Source organism: Liolophura sinensis, chromosome 7 (assembly GCF_032854445.1).
Source record: "Liolophura sinensis isolate JHLJ2023 chromosome 7, CUHK_Ljap_v2, whole genome shotgun sequence".
Classification (NCBI taxonomy): Eukaryota; Metazoa; Mollusca; class Polyplacophora; order Chitonida; family Chitonidae; genus Liolophura; species Liolophura sinensis.
Window position 1 is genome coordinate 20,714,536 of NC_088301.1, and position 25,976 is coordinate 20,740,511.

A 25,976-nucleotide genomic window follows, 5' to 3' on the forward strand; every position below is an offset into this window, starting at 1 on the left:
TGAAACAGATCGCCTTTGGCGGGGTCCCTCGACTAGATACGTGGATGTATTTGAGAAGGCTCGCTATCTAGAGAAATACCGATCCCGCACACGGTCAGATATTGCCGGCGACGAAATACGAAGCAACACTGACGATGGTAAAGGCCAGAGGTCACCGAAAACTACTATCCCGACTGGAAAGTCAGTCTGGACAGAGGCACCTTGGATTCGAAAGAAAATGGCCACGTCGGATGTTAAATCTCCTGAGTTGGACGGAAACTCAAAGAAACTCGTCGAGAATAGTAAGGTAGTGGGACTTAAACTTCAGTCCAGTGACCAATTTTTTAATTTCAACGACTCACGTGATCAGTATACGTGTTTGACAAGGAGCACTAGTTCTGTATTTGGATGTAAGCTGTTAGAAAAGGACAACAACTCCAATTCTGTACACCCGTTCGATCAGAAAAGCTCTAACGAGAAACAAGCACTAAGCCTGTTACAGAGACACCTGCCCTCTTGCATATACAGCAAGTCGCAAAGACATACTGACCGAAAATTCGGTTTACCAACCCTTCCTGGGTCCGAGCCGAAAAATTATTGTTGTGAACATTTGAACTCTACGCCAGTCGATTGTCACGAAACGCTTCCACCAGATGTAGAAATTCCCTTTGGAGTTTGCTTGACGAAAGAAACCAGATCAAAACGCCAACCTGTGAGAAAATGTAAAAGCCCAGATCCTGATGTTCCCGATCATCTGCGAGTGTTGTATAATAAAGAAGTAGTGTGGGCTCACCATGTCCAGAGGCCTCTAAACTGCTGGCTGGGGAAATTCGGGGTTCCTCACGTGGGTGTGATCGTAACCACGGAGGACGGCGAAAAGTGGCTCGTGCACAAAGCCAAGACGAATGGCACCATGGATACTGTCGTGTCCGATCTGAACTCTTTGAAGCCCAATTGGTCGGTGAAATCGTCAAAGCCCGTCGCAGGCCACACCGTAGGGGACTTCGTCAAAGCCAGCGGCTCTAAGTACAACCTTCTTACCAACAACTGCTGGGATTCACGTAAACGTATGATGAAACTATGTGACAATGACTAACAATTTTTTTTTTTTGGTTATAATTTTTATCTATATACAGTTATCTCCCTTGAGTAAAATCAAATCCGGACTTCTTACCAAGCAAAACAGTTGCAGTAACTCGGGTAAACGTATAACGAAACTATCAGACAATGAACATCTTGAAATTCGCATACATGTTTACAGTTATCTCCCTTGAGTAAAATCGATTTTACATGTAGAGAATCGAAAACACTGACTTACAATATGCGAAGCACATACATGTTCAGTATGCGCTTTGATGTGGCATTTTCGGCCAAATATGAGGTAAGTCAGCTATGTCATTTTCAAATAGTTCCAGTTCAGTGATGTATTGCAAGAAACCTGTGAAATAAATGAAATATATCCTGCGCGACATGGCGCGTGCGCAATCTGTACAACTGGAGAGCACGATAAAAAAAAAATTCATACGAAAAACCCAACTGAACAATCTTTTCAATGACACTTCATTGAACGCATTAAGAAAGTGAATTTCAGTTTTACACTGACAAAAATGTAGTTCATTGTTCAACACAAAATGATATTTCGCTCTCTGTAAAAAAGCATCAAAACGAGATTGACTTTTCGCTTACTTCAAAGGCCAAAACAGATATCAACGCCATATAATTATTATGTTAAAGTGAAAGACAGTACCTGACTAATGTTTATGTCCACTGAAAGACTACCATTCACAGTATCTTAAACCGACATGTTTTTTTTAGATATTTTTCAATCCAAGTGATAAATAGTTTTCTCGGAAACTGGACATTCCATGAAGGATATTTCTTCCACTACTTCTACTTTTGATACTGTAAGCCTGCTATGTCATTTACAGTTTAAGCAGATACACGACCGGGGTATTACTGGTTCAGGTCGTATCCTCCAGAGGGTGAGTTTGATCCGTATTAAACATTTACAAAATTACAATAGGGCTGACCTAGTTATCGCGGAAGTCAGAGAAAGCACATCGGCTTGAACGCGGCGTTCCAATAATTTTACCGTATTTCATGAAAAAAAAAGAACAGAAAAAAAAATCATCCCTTGTATGCAAGAAAGACAAAGGAGTAAAATTTAAATTCTTCAATTCTCATGAACTTAGAGAAAGAAAATTATATCATAATGGTGTCTTCTCATTCCCATCAACTTTCGGTATCCCTAAAGAATTTTTCACTGACCCTGATATTTGTTATTTAGAAACTCCTGACTAAACGGTAAAATGAACGACAAAACATGTGTTTGTATAATTTGAACAGCGTGTCTTAGTAGGATTGGGGTCTACTGTGGAGATGAATGCGGTTCCAGTGAGCCGTGCTGGTATACTGCTGTCTCGCATAACTTGTGGTACCGTCGTTGAATATTACACGTAAATCTTGCTGCTTGTAAATCAACTCCTAGGCCTAATAACTTTACGTCTCTGGTGGTCTGTATAAATGATACAGACCTGTCCCACAGCATGTGTGAAATTGCCTATCGGTTGTAAATAACTAAATCGTTGTAAACAATCTTAAAATGATGTCTTATGCAGTAGCTCTGTGTTATCATGTGTCACTTCATAGAGCGAATGGGTAAAGGCTGCGTCACAGCGCCGGCCGCGCAATCTGATAGCAACGTGTTTGATTGAATAAAATTCTCAAGATGTCTGCCTGGATTCACACCAGCCATTTGTGCAGTACCGACATTTTGTTCTACATGTTATTCGATGAAATCTCGTTAAAATAATAAAGTATGATACTTTTTATCTGAAATTAAAATACACTGTATGCCAGAATTTTGTCGTTTTTGGATGGAACTGAAAACTTTTTTGCCAGGTAATAAAATTCAATGTCTTCACTTCCAGCAACCACGGTTCAAAAAATGGTGTTCATGGTAGATTGACTTTTGATATATTGTACAGAAAAGAGCACGCTGCATGTGATGGTATGACGTTGTACCACACGAAGTGTTAGGGACATATATTTGTGAGGTTGAAGTTAACAAATTTACTACATAAGTAGTAAGGAAAATCAATACACTCGTGAAACGTATTAGCACAGAGACACAAACACATAAAGCCTAGATCCAAAATTCCGCCAAAATGCATGGGGATATAAAAGCACAGTACAGGGCCACCTTGGCTAACTAAAACACCAATTTAGCTACAACACGAAACAAACTGATACGTGTTATACAAACTACCTAGTTCTCACACAATTATTAGAAAGCTGTGATCGATGAACAAGATTGTTTACAGGAAACAACACAGTTAATTCCCCTTGTATCTACGTTACTTCTATAGTATGGACACGCAAAGTAAAGTTGTAACCTAATTTTGACTCATGCTGCGTATGACATGTCTTAAGTTTTTTTTTTTTTGATAAAATGAGCCCTTTACACAGAACCACAGACAAATATTTTATTTATTTATTTATTTAACTGGCGTTTTAAGCCGTACACAAGAATAATTCACTTACACGACGGCAGCCATGCAGCATTATGGTGGGACTCCCATGCAGTCCCAAGATTAACTTGACCATGATTAATTGTCACACCACAATTTATTTATACTTTTATTCATTTATGCGACGTGCTCAAGAATATTTCACTTATGCAACGGGCAGCCATGCAGACTTATGGTGGGAGGAAAACCCGAAGGACCCACGGCCATCCGCAGGTTCATGGAAAACTACATACCCCATATAGGCTCGAATCCAGTCGGTAAACCCTACGTATGCCACATACCAGCCTCCTGTCATGTGGATTTTTCTAATACTAGTAAATATGTAGGAGACTGGTATATGGCAACTCTATATACACGCGTTTGAGTGTATTTGAAGAGAAAAAATATCCACCCTCCAGGCTGTGACGAAACAAACCGCACATTTTGGCACGATTTTAATAATGGGATCGATTCCATACTTTACACGTAAAACATTAGTTGGAACAATATCTGTATATTTCTGGAGACGTCCGCTACTATGGATTCTTTTGAATGTCAGCTCCGTGCGTGTGTGTGTGTGTGTGTGTGTGTGTGTGTGAAGGTGCAGGTACTGTATACAGGAACTTGACATCTGTACTTGGTGCAGGTAACTGTGTTAGGGATATCTCAGGGAGGTATTAATCCTAGCTCTGTTGTGATACCTGTATGTCCTACTGTTGTTAATAGACAATATGTCAGCCATATGTGGGGAAATTATCAGCAAATAATACTTACAGGTCTTCTCTGGGAGTAACAGTTCCAGAAATGGTCGAGTAATAACTTGGGAAAACGAGTTCCAAATTTGGGACTCAGCGTCTCACTTTGCCGAAACTGGGAATCCCAGTCCCACTGTTGCTCAGGTGCACTTATATGTAAAGACAACTTCTCCCAGTATACATGTTTCAGCACATACTTAGGAATTATAAACTTTAAATTATAAGAAAATCCCAGTTACAAACTATATACTGTCTCAATCATGGTTGGGAATACCAGTCCCACAGCCTGGGAAAGTCGGTCCCACAGCCTGGGAACACTTGTGTCACAATTTGGAACTAACAGTCTCACTGCCTCTTGGTATGCTCTAAAGCTGAAATCCCACTACAATGCTGACAACTTGTCTAACTACTACTTTAACTGCTGATATAGATGCAAAATACCTGCCTTAGAAAGCTAGGTGGAAATTGAGATGTTAACACGACGGTGGTCCGAGATCATGTGGGACTAAAAGTGAGCGAGTGAAATTATAAATTTGGCGTTTTCCAAGCCCTGAAAAGGGATTATGCACGCCAAGGGACTAAAAGTGGGAATTTGCCCAGTATTTATAGTCTACCCTCATAAATATTCATGAGTATCAAGAATGGTACTCAGGGCACTCATTGGCTAATATCAGTCACAACATCTATGTATAGAAATACTATACATGTACATGCGTATCTAATCTGTGTACATGGCGCATCCTATTTCTACGTTATAGACAAGGCTGTAAATTAACACCTATCCTGCCATACAATTATATGAAATAATATACTGTCTCTAGCAAAATCGCCACAGTATTATCGCCTTGATGAAAATATGCCATAAAATAGAACAAAGACTGAGTTTTGCTCCTGGATAGGATTTATTGATTTATTTATTTGGTTGGTGTTTTACGCCGTACTCAAGAATATTTCACTAATACGACGGCGGCCAGCATTATGGTGGGAGGAAACCAGGCACAGCCCAGGGGAAACCCACAACCATCCGCAGGTTGTTGTCAGACCTTCCCACTTAAGGCCGGAGAGGAAGCCAGCATGAGCTGGACTGGCGCATAAGAAGCCTTTCGGAGGAATTTGTAGACGTACATAGCTTCACTCCGTTTAAACCTTCCGTTTGAGTTACATTGGCCGACTTTACAAATTGCAAAATTTCGGACAAAAATTTGCGTTTCCCGAGTTTATAATACGCGCCCAATAAAATTATAGTGCGTGAATTTGCTCGAACGAATTAAACGAAATGTTTCACACCCGATTCAAACCAGTGAAGACAGCATTGAACATTCACAGCGGTGTATTTTTTTTTATATGGTTGGATCGAAAAGTAGGGGGCCAGAACATATGTTGCACCCCCACCACATCTCTTTTGAAAGTGTTGCTCCCTGCCCCCCCCCCACCCCAACCACCGCTTCATGCGCAACTGAAATACCCGCACACAAATATTAAACCTAACTTCCGACTGAAAACGTTTCTTCTCTGTAAGCACGACTGAACACCTGCACATTAGCATTTGAAAACCCACTGTGAAAAAAAAAACAAGGGGAAAAAAAAGCAAAATAGGATATAAACTTAAAAGAAGCCATATGAGGGGTCAGGATATAGTTACGTGGATCAGAATTAATGACCAGACTATATACACCATGACCAACGTAAACAACCAACAAAATAATATCTCTAGTATATAAACCTTCGACATTTTATTTATTTATGCTGATGAAGGATTGAAAGACAGCTTAAAGGTCAAAATAGTTGGCCCAAGCGGCGAAAATTATATAGACCGAACACCCCAACATTTGACGGTGCGGTGGGTATAGGTAGTGCAAGATATGGTTCTTTGTTAAGGAGACCAACTTAGTTGCGATTTAGGGCGATGCACTGTATTCTGTGACCTGTACATCACAGCGTGAATGCCATTTATACGTGGCAGCCTGGCTTATTTCAATAGGATGATAAAGTGAACACTTCTAAAATGTTGTAGATTATATGACCGTGGGCATATGATGGGGATTCCCTATGATAATACCCCGCATAACGAAACTTATTTGACACACTGTATGTATAAAATCAGTGTTTTTCTTGTCGCAGTTCTACCAACACCAGTAGAAACAAGCATACCATTATTGAACCGAAACGTCAGTTGTCACTGACGACTGGTACACGAATGCCTGGATTCGGTAAGTTCGGATGTGACTTTAATATTGTTTTCATCGCAAACATGTTTGATGGCTAGCATTCATGGCTCGGGTTATCTACGTAGGCCTACTCTGTATTGTATATTATATACCCGCTTTAAATGAGGGCATAACAAAGATATAAATAGCAACGCTATAGACTGGTATATGGCAACTCTATATACACGCGTTTGAGTGTATTTGAAGAGAAAAAATATCCATCCTCCAGGCTGTGACGAAACAAACCGCACATTTTGGCACGATTTTAATAATGGGATCGATTCCATACTTTACACGTAAAACATTAGTTGGAACAATACCTGTATATTTCTGGAGACGTCCGCTACTATGGATTCTTTTGAATGTCAGCTCCGTGCGCGCGTGTGTGTGTGTGTGTGTGTGTGTGTGTGTGAAGGTGCAGGTACTGTATACAGGAACTTGACATCTGTACTTGGTGCAGGTAACTGTGTTAGGGATATCTCAGGGAGGTATTAATCCTAGCTCTGTTGTGATACCTGTATGTCCTACTGTTGTTAATAGACAATATGTCAGCCATATGTGGGGAAATTATCAGCAAATAATACTTACAGGTCTTCTCTGGGAGTAACAGTTCCAGAAATGGTCGAGTAATAACTTGGGAAAACGAGTTCCAAATTTGGGACAAATTTGGGACATTCATGGCTCGGGTTATCTACGTACTCTGTATTGCATATTATATACCCGCTTTAAATGAGGGCATAACAAAGATATAAATAGCAACTGGATCTTGCCTCTCATTCACTTATACGCACACCCTCACATACGCGTATTTATATATGTATATATACATATACATACGTATATACAAAGTACATTTTAATGTAGGTCAGACTTTTGTAATATTAGATATCAGTTATCAAACGTGGCCCCGTAACTGGATATAGGAAAGAATATTCATATCACATTGAAAGGGAGCGAAAAAACAACATCCAAAGACCGACCTTTTTTGATTTCGAATTTTTCTGAAAATTTCAGCTTTTTCTCTTTAACTTTAATCCTTCTCCTACAGAATCAAAACGTATACAATAAAGTATAATATTCATTTATTTATTTGATTCGTATTTTACGCCCTGCTCAAAAACACTTCACTTATACGACGGCGGCAATGGAGCATTATAGTGAGAAGAAACCGGGCATAGTCCTTGGGAACCCACCCAGCAGGTTGCTGACAGACCTTCCCATGTATGGTCGGAGAGAAGACAGCATGTGCTGGACTTGAACTCACAGCGACTACTTTGGTGGCAGTGCGCCCTGTTGGCATGCTTCCTCAGTCACACAGGCCCCCTAAAGTATAATAAAGCAGATATTAGTCATAGTGTAAAATTATAAACAAATGGTTAAATGACTGTGAGACTGCTAGACTAAGATCCGGTTACAGATACCTATTACATATGAAAACCCTCATGATATGACTGAAAATTGTTAAGTACGACATAAAACCCCAAGCATACATACGTACATACTTACTTTCGAATTAATTGTAATGTTAATTGTTTGTTGTCCTTTCTTTAACCTGAGAAGAGCACTGGACGATGAACTTCCTGTTTTGAATGCAAAACAAAAATCAGGATAAATCAGGTAATTGACTATAATTTAAATCTTGCCTCGGGGAAAATGATATTGGGGTTCCTGACCCCACCTGGAAGCATCAAACGAAGTTGTCGTGTTTAACTGGTGTTAAAGAGGGCCTTGAGATCCGTCATAGGCCTAATATCTGTTGAAGTAGTCAGTCACACAGACGAGATGGAATATTTTTCACCTGACGTAAACATAGCGCCATGCCAGAGTGCATGTGATACACTGGGCTTCGAGATTTAGTGGCTCTGACATACTTCTTCATGTAGGTAGAACATCGAAAAAGGGGCTTACCCATGGCAATCCCATAACTTTTTTATAACTGATCTTGGAGATTTTCATACGAAATCCTGCGGAACATTATTTTGCCTGTGGCTATGTGGACAGAGCTGCGAGAGATGCGAGATCGAAATTTTCTCGAACCACACCAGTCCCGATAACGGTAAGTCAGTCCTTGTCTGGATTTGTTCCCTTAGGGCAAGACTTGTACTGCAGAACCTTTTACAATTTGTCCATATCTGATTATAATATGCTGAAAAATTCTTCAAATTATAACAAAGGCTTGAAAGAAATGTGCACAAAGAACAATCATCCATCATCCAAATGTAATTATTAATTATCATTATTATTATTATTATTATGAATTTATATTCGTTCAACTGATCCACTTCCACGTCATAAATCTTCTCAGCTGTCATTATCATTCTGGGTTCATAAACAGAGGCTGAAAAAGGCCTGAGTGAGCATATACATGGGTTTGCACACAAAACCAACCGTTCTTCAAATCCTCCAATATTCTAAGTGACTTTCAGTGAGCTTATAAATGGGTATGAACACACAATCCTACCATTCCTCTAACAAAAAATCAAAACAAGGGCTTAGTGAATCAAAGAAATGGACATGTCAATAAATATTTATTAATAAGTAAAGACTTTAAAACTATACATGTATATATATAAAACAATAGAAATACGGTACACTGGGTTATGTATATTTCCTAGGGATTCGCAGGATTTATAATCACCATATTTAAAGTAGCACATAGTGGCCAGGGTAGGTTTAGGCTACAGTAGCGCAGTAATGATTACTTGGTGATTGCGCAATGCTTGGTGATTATCTACATTGGGAAAAAGATGTATACGTGACGGTCGCGATGTATATCGCGTAACGTACAGATATTTGACAGCCCTAGCCTGGATTCAGTTCAGGCCGAGAGTTTCTCCTGTAAACATGATGTGCGCGTAATTCATGACGTCAATACATATATATACTTCCTGATGTTTGGGTTATGAATACATGAATCCGTGTACCCAATGTCATCCCACTGGTAAAGAGGGCTTTATGACCTCTCTAGGCGTCAGTGATCTCACACTTTTCTTATTTCGTGCCTTATATAGTTGGATTCTGCTGGTGGACATAGCATGTCCAAGATCTGGTTACTTCTGCTTATACTATGGTGGTAAGGGGCGTGTAATTTGTTACTATGTAAAAATTTAAATAGCGTGAAATGTTTGAGTAAAACCAAAAGTGAGGTTTATTGACAAGATGGCGTACTTCTCTACCACGCTCTACCAACTAAAATGACCATGTTCACGTTCATTCTGGTTAAACAACAAATTTTTGGTAGCAGTGAACCTCCATTAAAATCGTTATTGACACTAGACTTTTCGATTTTTGTTTGCACTTGGCCATCAGATTACTAAGATTTCAGTTTGAATATTCGGTTTCAGGAAAGTCCATGTCCTAGATATAGAGACAGTGACGAGGCCCTATACCAGGTTAAGTAACAATAAGAGAAATGGGCAACAACATCAGTGCTATTTATATTTTTATATTCAGTATCAAGTCACGTGTAAGGTTTACGGTTACACTCTGACGCACGAACACTATTCGAGATCACGGATATACGGGCATTTGCCGTTTTGCTCCCGCCAGAGACCTGTATACATGTATCTATGGAAGCACCTAGGTTAGTGGTGTAACTCAGAATGTCTGTACACTGTTTATCTTTGCGACAATAGCTTACATACAGTTGGTACAAAGCCACGCTTGGATTTTAGTGCGCCACTCTAGAGATCGGTAACAGAACTTAGCCAATCTGTATACCAGTCTTCAGGACGTACTTGTCATGAGTAGAACAAAACGGTGTAATATTATATATTTGATAAAAAAAAAATTCACTGCTAAATGTTCACGTCGCAAGTCCTCTTACACTGGGCATGCAAACAAGAAATGAAAATGGTTTTCGATTGCACACGGAACATTTTCTATCTGAACGTAGTGTATTTGTAAATCTACCAATATCAACGTGTAAGTCTGCAATACCGACTCTCAAACTTGTCAAAACTCACTTGTATTGAGAATTTCTAACAAGACTCAGACTCTTCACAAAATAAGTTGTATTCATTCTATACAAATCATATCTGCTGTCAGATGTCAAAGTGAAACTGCTTACACATGTTTTCACCTCACTGTAAATTCTGCCCCACTACGTACGCATGTTTTCACCTCATTATAAATTCTGCCCCACTACGTACACATGTTTTCACCTCATTGTAAATTCTGCCCCACTACGTACGCATGTTTTCACCTCATTATAAATTCTGCCCCACTACGTACACATGTTTTCACCTCATTGTAAATTCTGCCCCACTACGTACGCATGTTTTCACCTCATTATAAATTCTGCCCCACTACGTACACATGTTTTCACCTCATTGTAAATTCTGCACCACTACGTACGCATGTTTTCACCTCATTATAAATTCTGCCCCACTACGTACGCATGTTTTCACCTCATTATAAATTCTGCCCCACTACGTACACATGTTTTCACCTCATTGTAAATTCTGCACCACTACGTACGCACGTTTTCACCTCATTATAAATTCTGCCCCACTACGTACGCATGTTTTCACCTCATTATAAATTCTGCCCCACTACGTACACATGTTTTCACCTCATTGTAAATTCGTCAGAAAATTCAACAATTTTCCGTTCAATCCATAGCCAGAGATACGAAAAATGAGCTTATTTATGTTCACTGAATCGAACGCTGAATTTTATAGTCGACAAAAACTACATACAATTTGCCCCTGCGTTTACATAGGTGTTTCTGTATACATGCATATAGTAAGAAAATGTTATCTGAGGTCTGCCCATGCTGTCCATCGCTTGTTAAAAATGCTTGTAAATATTTTACTTAATATGCTAGTTCCCGGGATCAGCTTTATTGCCGCTTTTAAATAAAGGGACAAGTATAGCAACTTTCCATTGTTCAGGAAATGGTCCATTTTCAAAAACATGACAACTTTAACAGGTAATCGTTTACTACTGATGGGTTCTTGAAGTATTCTCTTAGCAGATTATCTACTCCTGGGGCTGATTCCACAAAGCTGTTTTTCACTGAATTCAAAAATTAAAAACTCTTTACGATGCTTAGCTTTTGATACTGGAAATTGAAATTTAGACACGTTCGCCTTTAGATAACATTGACGAGGGAGGACAAGATTTGAATTTTCAAAGCCCCAAAATAAGCCTTAAGATCGTATTTCAGATTTTGACTTCAGTCAGAAATGGTTCGTGAAATCTGACCCATGTGTTTTACATGGATGGCCTGTTTTGTTTCCTCTCATGTAATAGGGGCATTAAACAGAGCTTCTGTACAATCATCATGTACATATTTAAAATTTGCGCCTGCTCCACTCAACTGGTCTGACAGTCTGATTCATCGTCTTTTATGTTAAAAGAGCTGCACTGTATACTGATTCTCGTTTTCCTATTCGAGCGTTAAAGTCACCCTTACGTAAAATGGCTGTTTCGGAACCTACAGAACCTCATGTCTGGTGCTGAGATACTGTAACGGGTTTTGACTTTATATCTTGTACTGCAACTGGGTTCGACATCATGTTTGGTGCCAAAACTGTAACTTTGAGGGACGTTATGTCTGGCGCCAAGATACTGCCACTAGGTTTGACGTTATGTCCGGTGCCAAGATTGTAACCGGGTGGGACGTCATTTCTGGTGCCAAGATACTATGACTGGGTGGTACGTCATGTCTGGTGCCAAGATACTGTAACTGGGTTTGACGTCATGTCGGGTGCCAAGACAGTAACCGGATGGGACGTCATGCCTTGTGCTAAGATTATAACCGGGTGGGACGTCATGTCTTGTGCGAAGATACTATTACTGGGTTTGACGTCATGTCTGGCGCCAAGACACTGTAACTGGGTGGGACGTCATGTCTGGTGCGAAGATACTGTTACTGGATTTGACGTCATGTCTGGCGCCAAGACTGTAACCGGATGGGACGTCATGTCTGGTGGCAAAACTGTAACTGGGTTTGACGTCATGTCTGGTGACAAGATACTGTAACTGGGTGGGACGTTATGCCCTGTGTCAAGATACTGTAACTGGGTGGGACGTCATGTCTTGTGTTAAGATACTGTAACTGGGTGGGACGTCATGTCTTGTGTCAAGATACTGTAACTGGGTGGGGCGTCATGTCCTTGTGTTAAGATACTGTAATTTCACCCCGTGTGAAATTACACAGTAAATACGCCTGTTTGGGTTTTTTGATGGTCACAGAGATGACCGAAAATGAATTGAAAATGACGTTAAACGACCTCAAGCAACCCAAGCATGTTTCGCCTAACTAGTTTATCTTTGTTCAAACTGACCTGCATGTACCCATGTGTTACACCTACTTCCTTGTCCTGCCGTCAAGAATATCAAGGATAGATTGTGGTTGAGAGTTCAATGAAATATGTTCTCCCTCTCCATAATCTGTCGAGTAATTTAACACGGAACACGCGGGTATTTCAGACAAAAAGATAAATACATGTATACCAATTTTGTTGATTACTTAAGAAGTTCTTTCTGCATGTACAAGTAATTGCCGTTCAATTATTTCAGAATCGATACGCACATCTTGACGTGGCAGATTTATCTACAAAATGACAGATGCGGAGGAATACCGGTATGGCGTTCACCTAGCTAAGTGCTCCAACTCCTCATGCGCCTGTATGCATATTCAGGAACGTTTACACGACGGCATCAAAACACTGGGTGTGACAACGGTGGTGGGTGATAGTGTATACTCCAAGGCTGGGTCGCGAAGTGACGAAATCCTCAAATACGCCGGACAGAGTTTGTTTACAGTGATTCCAGCATGTCGTGACGCGACTGTGAGTTTCCAGTACTGCTTTACCAAAGCACCAAAGAGCCTCACTGGTCGATTCGTTGTGGTAATGTCGGAGCCAATAAAAATTCCACCATTTCTAAAAGATTTTAATTGCATTCCTCTTTACAATGTTAAAGAAACGAACGAGTACACCAGTCTCATAACCTGGTTTGACAATAATGTGACACCGTCGCTAAGAGTTACTCGCAGACCACCAGTTCGAGTCGTCCCTAAACCTGTGCCTGATCGGCCCTCTCAGATTGTATCGGAGTACAGAAGACCAGAACCGTTACCTGGTGAACATAGCGTCCATTTGTCCGTGGAAAATGAAAGTAGCACTTACACCTCCGACTCCCTGTCCACCCTTGGCACTGAAGGAAGAAACAAGTTTGTGTCTCTGCCAAGCCTAGAGATCTTGGAGCATCCGGACAGCGGACCAACTGCCCGTCAATATTGTACTGACATAGATGATTGCCTTAGGACTGAGTGTAAGCGTAAATTATTATCATTTATTCATTTGTTTATTTATTTGATCCATTGGTGCTTAGTTCTTCACTTGTTCGATAGCTGTACGAGTTTCATCGTACAGAAGTTTCCCACATGTGACGTACAGATATTTATATACTGATGGAAGAGAAGTGGTCTTAAGCGAACATCAGACAATGTAATCGGCCACAGGTTTTTGTGGACCAGTTAGTGTCACCAATGCCCCATAAGCAACGTGAGCTTATCCACGAGAGCCCTCCAAGGATGACGCACTACAGACTGTTGTGGGGTAGTGAATAAAAAGCAGTCCTGTTCACTAGAATTATTCAAAATAGTGCCATAGATTACTCGCTGATGATTGGTGGAACAGTATTCCTCACCACAACTCTTCAAAATTCAGTGTGCCATAGATTAACCACTGGGTCCCAGGAGCCTCTGATTCTGAGCTCATTGTGACTTCCTCTCCGGTCGTCAGCGGGAAGGTCTGGCAGCAACCTTTGGATAGTTCACGACCTCTGCCGAGTTTACTCCCACCATAAGGCTGGCTGCCGTCGTATAAGTGAAATATTCTTGAGTACGACCTAAACAACAATCAAATAAAATAAATAAATATTAGCCATTGGTGATTGGTGCCTTATTCACTAGAACTCGTCAAAACAGATCTGATATAAGTTTCATTCTTCCCGGCTTAGTTTTCAAAAGTATAGATCTGTACCCTTCCATTCACCAGGCTGGAGCTGGGCCTTTTCGACTGTGCTGCAAAAGATGTACGCTGTGAAAGCAGGATTCTTTAATATTGCAATAATTGTGACGTCATAGCGCGTGAATAATAAAGATTATAACGTCACAATTGACTCGAATGTGACTGGCGCATCCACTGCCAGCCGAACAGCCACTTTCAAATCTATATTCGACCGCAGTCGACATCGTCCAGACGATGAACATCATTGAAGGACGATACAAACGACTTTGAGGGTCTTACTTTTATTAGTGTGAAAATATATGAAGAGAATCAACTAAATGCAACTATTGAGAAAAGAAAAGATTTTTATTTGGCAAGAGCAACAGGGTAAGAGTCCACACTAGCACCGAAGATACATGTGAACTGTCGGTTTCGCGTAGTTCGGATGCTGCCCGAGTAGATACGTCGGTTACATACTAATTACGACGTTCTGGTCATTATCATTCAAGCTGGTGATATGAAATTAAAATTACTTCAAGGCCTCTTGAAACCTACGAGGTGCCATGTTGACTTTTGAATATAACACATGGGACAGAACCGAGTTTTGGTTTGTGAATATGGGGATTAAGAGGGGTTACTGTGAAAGCTAAGCATGACCTATTGATCTCAGAGCTACGAAATGGTGTGTTATTGATTAAGCCTCTGTCGTGGTCGGTGGGAATGCAGTTCTTTTCGCTCTTCAAACTCTTCAAACATTGAAATAAAACTTTAGTGCTGGCATAGTCAATAAACTATGTGTATTAGAACTTTCATAATCAGTCATTCACTCATTAGAACTTTCATAGTCAGTTATTAATTCATTAGAACTTTCATAATCAGTCATTCGTTCAGTAGAACTTTCATAGTCAGTTATTCATTCATTAGAACTTTCATAGTCAGTTATTCATTCATTAGAACTTTCGTAATCAGTCATTCGTTCAGTAGAACTTTTATAGTCAGTTATTCATTCATTAGAACTTTCATAGTCAGTTATTCATTCATTAGAACTTTCATAGTCATTTATTCATTCATTAGAACTTTTGTAATTAGTCATTCGTTTATTAGAACTTTCATAGTCAGTTATTCATTCATTAGAACTTTCATAGTCAGTTATTCATTCATTAGAACTTTCATAGTCAGTTATTCATTCATTAGAACTTTCGTAATCAGTCATTCTTTCAGTAGAACTTTCATAGTCAGTTATTCATTCATTAGAACTTTCATAGTCAGTTATTCATTCATTAGAACTTTCGTAATTAGTCATTCGTTCAGTAGAACTTTCATAGTCAGTTATTCATTCATTAGAACTTTCGTAATCAGTCATTCGTTCAGTAGAACTTTCATAGTCAGTTATTCATTCATTAGAACTTTCATAGTCAGTTATTCATTCATTAGAACTTTTGTAATCAGTCATTCGTTTATTAGAACTTTCATAGTCAGTTATTCATTCATTAGAACTTTCATAATCAGTCATTCGTTCATTAGAACTTTCATAGTCAGTTATTCATTCATTAGAACTTTCATAATCAGTCATTCGTTCAGTAGAACTTTCATAGTCAGTTATTCATTCATTAGAACTTTCATAATCAGTCATTCACTCATTAGAATTTCATGATCAGTCATTCATTAGAACTTTCAAAATAGTGTACTGTAGGGTATGTGGTTAGTCAGTGAATGTTACACTAAAAAAATAATCTATGAAATTTAGCAGAAGTCTGTTATCTGAGTGACGCTAGAAAGTGTTCTGGTCTTGCAGCAGATTATGTTATATATAGCATGCATATTCCTTTAATTCAACATGAAAGTGTGTTATAATTACAGAATTCATTATAACATTACTCAAACAAAAGACATTCTCTTAAAATTAACAGATTATTTTTTTGTGTGTAGGTCGTTCTTTGGATTAACATGCAGCATGTGAGACATTACTATGATGGTAAACTGATATTTTGGTTTGTAGTTAAAAACGATCTACAAGAAGGGAGGTTCCATTTGGTATTTAACCACTGTGACTCAGCGGCAAAAAAACGAGATGGGGTTCTCTACGCCTTGCAGACTTTTAACAAGCGCACGTTGCCTTTTCCATTATCCTACGCGGCCCAGCTTCTGAGATGCAACCAGGAAAATCTCCGGCTTCATGGGCTGAGCTACATCGAGTACAAACTTCTCAGATGGGATGCGTACCTGAAAAGCGGAGAGTTTGAAGACCTAATGACACTGGAAGGTGAATTGTTTGAAGTACTGGCGGATCCAGGGCCCATTGGGCAGTTCAATATTCCTCAGGTTTCGCATATCGCCGGGTTATACATGCTGTGTCTGGCTGTTATTCGGGATCATTTTGATCGTGACAAAACTGACCAACATAAACGTTTCAAGAACTTTCTGAAGGAACGGCAATTCCAGATTGATGAGGAAAATGACCGAAACTATTATTACAAGGCCCTTCAGATCATTTTACGCGAGGCTTTTGAGAAGGGAAACAAAGGAAGTGTGGCCAGTATTCTTCAGTTCAAGACTACCTTGAGAGACGTAAGTACTCAATTGTTCAAACAATCTGGGGAAGGATAATTGAAGGATACATAAGTCCTTTAGGATGTATCCAAACACGTGAAAGTACAAAAAAATCTGCGGTCGTGACGTCAACAATAATAGATGTCAAATCAACACTGTAGGCGGAAGAGTCCAATTGCGTGGAGCTTAGCTGTTTCCAAATTCCGACCAAATCTCAGATTATTAACTGATAATATGCACGAAATAGAAAGGATGTTAAAAAGTATAACAAAGATCCTCAAAGATGAATTGACATATTTGTCCTCCTTTTCCTTAAAACCATAATCTTCGTTTTAGAGTTTCGTTTCATGTATCCTTAAATTCACTAGAGCTGCTAAATGAACCGTTAAATAGGTAGTGCACTTCATTAATCACAAGGGGCCTCCGTGACCGTGGTCTTTATCACTCCAGCGCGGCGTAATGACTCAGGAGCCTTCTCGCCAATGTGATCAGTGTGAGTTCAAGTCCACCTATCGCTGGCTTCCTCTTCGGCCGAAAAAAGAAAAAAGTACTGCAAAGAATAAAGATCTTTCGACCATATTTAAAAAGTAAAATGAGAAACTCGAAGCAGTTTTATATCATATCGAAGATATGGCTACTTTATAGACGGCTATTGTGCTATTGTGAGCGGAAGTTTAAAAACATTTCTTTGGAGATTTTTTTCTTTCTCTTATTTTCGATGTTTACACTTTAGTTTCAGAGAGACCACACCCATGCGTCTCTTCAAGATTTAAAGAAGGTTACAGAACGGACTCTGAGGCAAACTTCAATGTATAAATTTCGAAATCGTGAGGCCCGCAAGATGGAACGGATGTTAACGTACCAGGTCATCGTAAGGGCCGTCGTCGCCTCGCTCAAGGACAAATGTGGCACAGGTATAGATTAGGATTACATTAATCTTAGCGATTTTTGTAACACATTTAGGAAAAATGTGAATATGTATGGTGTTCTTGTTTTAACACCTTTTCTTCATGGTCAGTGTGTACTTGTCATGTCATCATTTCATTTGTCTCTGACTGGAATCCTTTACGCGCAACTCTCAGTCATGAAGTAGTTAAGTTCACGAGTCAATGCCGGGAATGTGGAGATTCACACATTGCGTACAGCGCGTGTGCCGCTCCCTACGCTCTCGTCCACGCTTTACGTCACTGCCACCATTACACAAGCTTGACTTTTGGAGCCTGTACGGCGCATGAAGTCGTGTTAGGAATAGCCTAACCACCCATATCCTTACGCGAGACTACTTGATCAACATTCAGTAATAAGGTAACCGTTGTTTCACGTATTTTCTAGAATCATGTATGCACACCTTAAGAGGATGCATGTGTATAAATTATCACTGAAAACAAAAATTGAAAAATTGAGTTTTTGTGTTTTCTGACATAACTTCCTGCCTCATCGCTGAGCCCAGTGGCTTCGGCGTTGTTCAAGATTTCTGTACAAATTTTGCTAGTGGTGGCAGTGATCTAAAGTGAACGTAGACATCCGCGCATGCGTTGTAAGGAGGCTCCTTGCTCTCGTTCGGAGGTGACAATAAATGGCGGACGGCTCTAGTGTATAATTTTCATTGAATACCGCTTGTTTTGAAATCCATCGATAAAGCTTCCACGTTTGTACATCACGTGTAGGAATGTTCATTTGTTACCTACCTAAGGTGGGTGGTTTTACCAAAAACATTCTGGTTTCTTCAGCATATAAAACTGACTTTCAGTGTATAAGTGAAATACCCTTGAATATATGGCTAAAAACGTTTTAAAAAGTCAATGAATTAAATCATGCAATAAACATTTATCAGTTAACGCACCTAATAAGGTCTATGGAATAAGGTAAAATGTAATTAGTAAAGGTTTATTTGGAATATCATGTGACAGTTAGAACACCTAATAAAGCCTACGGGATGAAATAAAATGTAATTTGTAACTGTTTATTTGGAATATCATGTAGCAGTTAGCGCGTCTAATATGGAATGAGGTAAAATGTAATTAATAAACAGTTTATTTGCAACAGAGCATATCATATTGCGGAATGCGGAACTTTTGCAGGAAAGGTAATGAACCTAACGTTTGGTATGTAAAATGAGCTTTCAGCAGCACATTATGGCCTTACAATGATACGTCTGATCACAACATTCAACTTTGTCTTATCACAAATTAATCACACTGTACAAAAGATTCTTAAGAGGCTCTATTAGGTACAGGAATCAGTCAGAATCAAGCAAAATGTATCACTTGATAAAAAAAAGTCAACTTTAGCTGAAGTAAAGCAGCACCACCTTACTCTCCCCTGTGCAGATCAGCTTTATTTGTCTAGGAATATAAGTCCCTTGGAAGTCTCTGGTGTATGCGGTGTGTCACAGATATTACAACAGAATTCTTTGGTCTCGGATACTCATTGTCACTGTCATGATGTGCCCATTAAGATTTTGGTGCAACTTACAATATTCTGTGAAAAACCTTAGGCACAGGTTAATTTCCTAATTAATCAGCTATAAACCTTTTAAAGCTTTATAATAAGTAACAATGCTAATGACTAAATTATTTGGTATCGTGTTTGATAAACATTTTCGACATATCCTCGTCACTTTTTTTGATATACAGTGTGTAGGATATATATATGTATATATATATTTATTTATTTATTTATTTATTTATTTATTCCACTGCTGTTTAACGCCATATTCAAGAATTTTTCACTTCTACGATAGCCATCAGTGTTATGGGTGGGAAAAACCGGTGGGCCCGGGGTAAATCACTTACCTTTGGCAAGTTCCTGACGAACTTGACCACATGTGACGTACAGGCTTGCGCACTATATTGGTGAAGAACGAGTGATCTTCAAAGAACGTTAGACTGTGCAACCGGTGACACGACCGTTGCCGACCGTCTGTTGTCTACCAGGGAGAGCAGTGAGATTGTATGGAAGTAAGAATGAGTGTTATGCCGGAAGCTAATGATACAAAGCTAAAGGCAGATTTTGGAATGTCAGGAAGTTCTTTGGCACACACTTAAAACACCAACAACACATATAAAATAAATACTTAACCATTCAGCTTCAGAATCAGCCTACGACAGCCATGAGATAGAGTTGCAATCCAACAGTGATTTGCTGGAGCTCTTACAATTCTTTTCCACACAAGGCATCAAGGCAACGTCAGTCGTCTGGCAGGAACAATTCAAACAAGAGCTCTGTCCACTGCTGTTTCACGACAGTGCAAAAATTGTGAAGTGTATTCGCCAGATCGTGCAGTATCCAGTTATGTCGCCGAAAGAAAGAGAGCACCTGCTTCTAGGGCACTTCTTGGAGCTGTTCTCCACGGTGGGTCTTGAATGGAGAGGCGCCTACTCTGGTGAGCTAAGTAAGGCCGAAAAGTGTCAACGATGGAAACACTACATAGGCAAGATTGGGGGCAGCAGGAAACCTGCTGGTGCACTTGTTTCTATCATTTTCAACGGTTACTCACCCAGCGATGACTGCTCAGAAATGTACAACTACGGCCTTGATGGAGATAGAAAACGTAGAACCGAATGTGAAATCCTTGGACATCTGGGAGAAAGCAGTTTGATTCTTCAGCTTTACGCTGTTAATTCCTCCTCGGGTAAGTTTTTGTACGTTATGGAAATGCCGCCCGGTGGACCTTTGCAAAAGTTCCTCTTAGAACGACGCTCACAGAAAAACTGGCTCTTATTGCAGGAGTTGATAGACATTGCAGTACAAGTGATCTGTGCCATCGAATACTGTCACAGAAAACAGATCATTCACCGAGACATCAGGACTGAGAACTTTCACTACTGTAAGGCTGACCGCACCTTGAAGCTCGATAACTTTGGGATCGCCAGTCACTTTCATGGTCCGGACGTCACCGGTAAGTCCTTTATTGCTTTCTGTTCTCCATGCTAGCTTTTAGAATTTGTCGCTAGGACTACAGCCATCGTCGGCCATCAACATCTACGCTTCGGTGTTCTTGGAGGCCTCTGTGGCCGAATTGTTTGCGTGCTAGCGCAGGACAATGGCCCTGGAGGATTTCACCAGTGTGATCGCTTTGTGTTCAAGTCACGTCGTGCTGGCTTCCTCTCCGGCCGTACGTGGGAAGATCTGCCAGCAACCTCCGTATATTCTTGGGTTTCCCCCGGGTTCCGCCCGGTTTCCTCCCACCATAATGCTGGTCGCTGTGGTATAAGTGAAATATTCTTGAATACGGTATAAAACTCAAATGAAATAAATAAATCAATGCTCGTGTTAAGGTAAATCAATTAACAAGCAGGTCATATACGTCACATTAATGAGTCCAAACCTTGTTATGTTCAAAGTTCTATTTTCTGGGATCGCCAGTCACTGTATGCTTCAGTTTGCATGCAAACTTGACTGTGATGCTGGGTGTAGACATTTAACAATTTGCATTACTTTTTAAATCCATCAAGTATCTACCGCTGGTGTGGCTATTACATGTACATTGTCTTCCATCTTACTTATTTTAATATAGCCCGGTTATCTCTCATCATAATGCTGGTCAGCGTTGTATAAGCTGAATATTGTTGAGTACGGCGTAAAACTCCAATAAAATTGATAAATAAACATTTTAATATACGGACGTCATCTATAGTGTCAAACTTCTCTTTTCTCAGACGTGAATGCAGATGAGATTGCAACATTATGGTCAAGCCCTGAAACACTGAGGGACAAGAGAACTTCGACGAGTTCTGACATTTGGATGCTGGGCCAAACACTGTATGAGTTGTTCATGCATGGCAGCTGGCCGTACTCTCCTCGGTTGATGACTTTTCCATATGAAAAAGTTATTTATTGGGTATGTGTCGATATAGGCCAAGTCTTATCATTCGTTATAAATGGAAGAAATCGTGAAAGAGTAACTTGAATAAGTTTTAAACGCAACAAACATGAAGGCAAAATGAACATAAGCGTCTTTTCCGGCGTTTGTGTGCATGCCGTAATTCGCAGAAAATTTCCTACAATCCTAAAAGTTAGGGCCTGAAGTATTGCCCACAGTCTGTTTTAAGTCGGTCCATGTCTCAGTTGTCTGTTTTTGTACCAGAAAGGATCAAACATAAACTCTAGCGAGAACCACTGTTGCCCAGTTTAGTTTTTATGTTTTGGCGTGTAATTCAAAAAAAGCGGTAAAGTGTGTTAATTTTGAAATGGCGATGCCGAATACAGAGGCTCTAATATAGGTATTAATGACCTTCTGACCAAATATTTTTAGTCTGGCACGATGTAACATGTTCTTAACGCTATGCGCTCTGAAGATACTGACTCCTTCACATCTCCTCCTTATCATATCCTCCACAGATCGCATACAAAGGAATCAAGCCCTTTGAATCATCAGGATGCATTCCTCCTGAAATTTGTAGAGCGATTCTCACCTGCTTGGAAATGGAAGAAGCCGAGAGACCAACAGCCACGAGCCTGCTTTCGCACTTTGGGGATATGCAGTCTGAGTATCACAATAGTAGGTGTTACAACTATTCATTTCAATTCTTCTAAACTTTATAGCAAATAATTTTTGTAACAGAGGTCTATCTTTCTTCGAGACTTCACCAGAAATGCTTTTCATAACAGAGCCCTGTATTTCTTCTAGACCTCACCCGCGGAACTTTTCATAATAGAACCCTGTATTTCTTCTAGAGTTTACTTGAGGTACTTTTCATAACAGAGCCCTGCCTTTCTTCTAGACTTCACCCGAGGTGCTTTTCATAATAGAATCCTATCTTTCTTCTAGAGTTCACTTGAGGTACTTTTCATAACAGAGCCCTGCCTTTCTTCTAGACTTCACCCGAGGTGCTTTTCATAATAGAATCCTATCTTTCTTCTAGAGTTCACTTGAGGTACTTTTCATAACAGAGCCCTGCCTTTCTTCGAGACTAACCGAGCCCTTACATTCTTGGAAACTTCACCTGAGGTACTTCTCTTAATAGAGACGTATCTTTCTTCGAGACTTTATATGAAGCACATTTTGTAACAAACAAGTCTTTCTTTGATACTTTATATGAAGTACATTTTGTAACAGAACCTAGTCTTTCTTTGATACTGTAAATGAAGTATTGTCGTGTCAGAACATTATTCCAAGTTGAGCATTCCTCACTGTATATTATGTTATCCACACTCTTTACCGTCTAAAGACCACTTGTGTAGTGCACACCTGTAGGTCAAAGGTCGGTGATTTACGCTGAGCCCTCCTGTTTCCCGCGCATTTTAAACTGACCGCCATCGCAAAAAAGCAAAAACGATAATGCCGTTAAACAACAGTCAAATCACTTTATTGATTTATTGATCTATTTATTTATTTATTTAATTATTTATTTCTTTATTTCATTGGTGTTTGATGGCGTTCCCTTAGAATATTTCACTTATACGACAGCGGGAACGCCTCCGTGGCTCAGTTGGTTAGCGCGCTAGCGCAGCGTAATTACCCAGGAGCCTCTGACCAATGTGGAGTCAAGTCAAGCTCATGCTGGCTTGCTCTCCGCCCGTACGTGAGAAGTCTGCCAGCAACCTGCGGATGGTCGTGGGTTTCCCCCGGGCTGCCCGTTTTCCTCCCACCATAATGCTGGCCGCCGTCGTACAACTGAAATATTTTTGAGTACGGGTAAAACACCAATCAAATAAATAAATGAGTAAATATACGACAGCGGCCAAATTTATAGTGGGAAAGGTGTAGGATACGCCCAGCAGAAAACCACGTCTGTCCACAGTCTATTGGAAGACTTTCCCACGTGAAACAATCAAATGAATATTAAAAAATAAACAAATTCTGCTGATAGGCAACTGATCCGTTTGAACAGAATGATAAAAATGCCTTTGGTCGTTGACAGATGAGGTGCAGATCCCTCATGTGAACATGGAGCAGCTGCCTTACCCGCGTCTGTGTAAGTTTCAGGTTGATCGAGCATCAAAGGCAATTAAGGTGAGTTACAAGGATTTATTGATTTATTGATTGATCATTGCGTAATGAACAGTGAGATCAGGGGAATGAGAGCGAATGAACAGTATTGTGAAAAAGATGAGTGCTCTGCTCTGTAAATGCAACACACAGACAGCTGTATAGAATAGCTACATAAAAATGTGGTCCTGAAAATCAACAACGTTTCAGGCATCAGGGCCAGTATTTATCAAGCAGCCTAAGACTTGAGTCACAAATTGCATGTCCTTAAAAAGCCAAACTCGGAACACGAAAGAACTTAAACTGACTCAAGTTAAAGTTTCGTGACCCTGGGGCCACAATTAAATCGCCATCTGAGCTCCTGTTTTATTCAGTACGCATTTAATGACATCATCGGAATTTAACACTCTGAACAGTCAATATTTGGTAATGGTTAGGCATGGTGTAACGGAAGCCTTGGAACATGTCATTTCTGAGGGGAGGGACAGGCCTACAGGTGCTTGAAAGGAATGTTTACTCAATTGAAGTTGTACGAACGAGGACATATCTAGAAATTGTCATGACAAATCATGTAAATTAACTTTTGCTTTCAGGGAATCCCGCCTGAACTGTCTTTTCCTGATTCACCAGACGGTGAGTACATGTGTTCTTATAGCCGAGAAGAAACTACCTTTGTGTATTCAAGTCACTGACAATTAACAGTCATCAGCTTTTTTGCTAAGTGCCCAGTGGTCATACCAGTAAAATTGTCCAAATAGCTGAACAGAAACTTTCTAATACCGGTCCTCGTTTCTTCAAATCCAACTCAGACTATACAGTCATTAGGTGTTGCTCAACACTCAGTCGTCATAGCAGTAAAACCGGCAAAATAGTTGAACAGAAATCGTTAAAGTCAACTGTGTTGGCGTTATTCCTTATTTGTTTTCTATTTTGTTTACTTTTAGTTATATTTATTGCTTTAAATGGTCGTGGGTTTTCCCCGGGCTGTGCCCGGTTTCCTCCCGCCAGAATGCTATTATAAGTGAAATATTCTTGAGTACGGCGTAAAACACCAATCAAATGAATAAATAAATTAAAAAATATATTTTTGAGTCAGACCTGTTTCATATCCTTGGTACAATGAAATTTCTGAATATGGAACCTTTGTCAATCGTTGGAATAATGAAATATAGTAAGACTGTTTTGTTTTGTTTTCTTCGCAAAGTTGTATATTTGCCTTCATTGTATTGGTAATGAATCAAGTGCCTCACTTCTGTTACTCAGGCATAGAGGAACATTTCGAGCCAGACCACTGGGAAACTGACTTCATTGAAGACGATGATCCAGAGTTTTCAAACCTGGTAGGTCGGCATTATCAATCCTCATGACATTATAACTATAAAACAATAACAACTTTAATTTGTTTATTTATCTATTTAATTGTTGTTTTACGCCGTACTCAAGAATATTTCACTTACACGACAGCAGCCAGCATTGTTGTGAGAGGAAAAAGGACAGAACTCGGGGGAAACCAACAACCATCCGCAGGCTACTGACTCGACTCTCCCACGTATGGCCGGAGAGGGAGTCAGCATGAGCTGGACTTGAACTCACAGCGACCACATTGGTGAGAGGTTCCTCAGTCATTGCGCCGCGCTGGCGTACTAACTACCTCGGCAACGGAGGACAAATACAGCTTTTAAAAAGTAATATTATGGTAATTAGGCCTTACAGAGATCCATATATGCGTGCTGTTTTAACTCTTTATTATAAAAAAAATACGACATCGATTCGATCTCATGGTGTCCTTTTATGAAAATCAAAAGAGAACCATATGGAAAAGTATTGGTCAATTGTTCAAATTTATTCTGATCATAACACTCGTTGAAAGTCACATGCACCTGCAATCCTCAGTACCGGTATTGAGAATCGTCAACAAGGCTGGTTACATTTTCTGATTCCAAACATTGGTATAAGAAATCATGATCCAGTAAATACAGAGCCAAACCTGAAAAAAACGTAGAACTTTCTAACGTCTGGCGTGTAGAAGTGCACACCCGTATTGGCGGAAGACGAGTGATCCTCAAGATTGCAATTGC

General features: G+C 39.9%; 1 protein-coding gene across 3 annotated transcripts in view; it reads left to right on the top strand.

Annotated features, from left to right (window-relative positions):
• The first annotated feature begins 6,148 nt into the window (after positions 1–6,148).
• The window catches only part of LOC135470523 (uncharacterized), a 34,448-nt gene continuing 14,620 nt past the window's right edge, over positions 6,149–25,976 (top strand). Inside the window, exons 1-10 of one of the 3 annotated variants that reach the window (XM_064749516.1) lie at positions 6,149–6,453; positions 12,979–13,734; positions 16,414–16,982; positions 17,698–17,878; positions 20,053–20,865; positions 21,626–21,807; positions 22,308–22,467; positions 23,831–23,922; positions 24,492–24,531; positions 25,162–25,238. In XM_064749516.1, coding sequence (XP_064605586.1) covers positions 13,020–13,734; positions 16,414–16,982; positions 17,698–17,878; positions 20,053–20,865; positions 21,626–21,807; positions 22,308–22,467; positions 23,831–23,922; positions 24,492–24,531; positions 25,162–25,238 — 2,829 coding nt within the window. In that variant the 5' untranslated portion in view covers positions 6,149–6,453; positions 12,979–13,019. Of the gene's footprint in view, positions 6,454–7,982; positions 8,507–12,978; positions 13,735–16,413; positions 16,983–17,697; positions 17,879–20,052; positions 20,866–21,625; positions 21,808–22,307; positions 22,468–23,830; positions 23,923–24,491; positions 24,532–25,161; positions 25,239–25,976 lie in introns of those variants that run through there. The other 2 variants (XM_064749515.1, XM_064749518.1) reach the window with 2 other exon arrangements.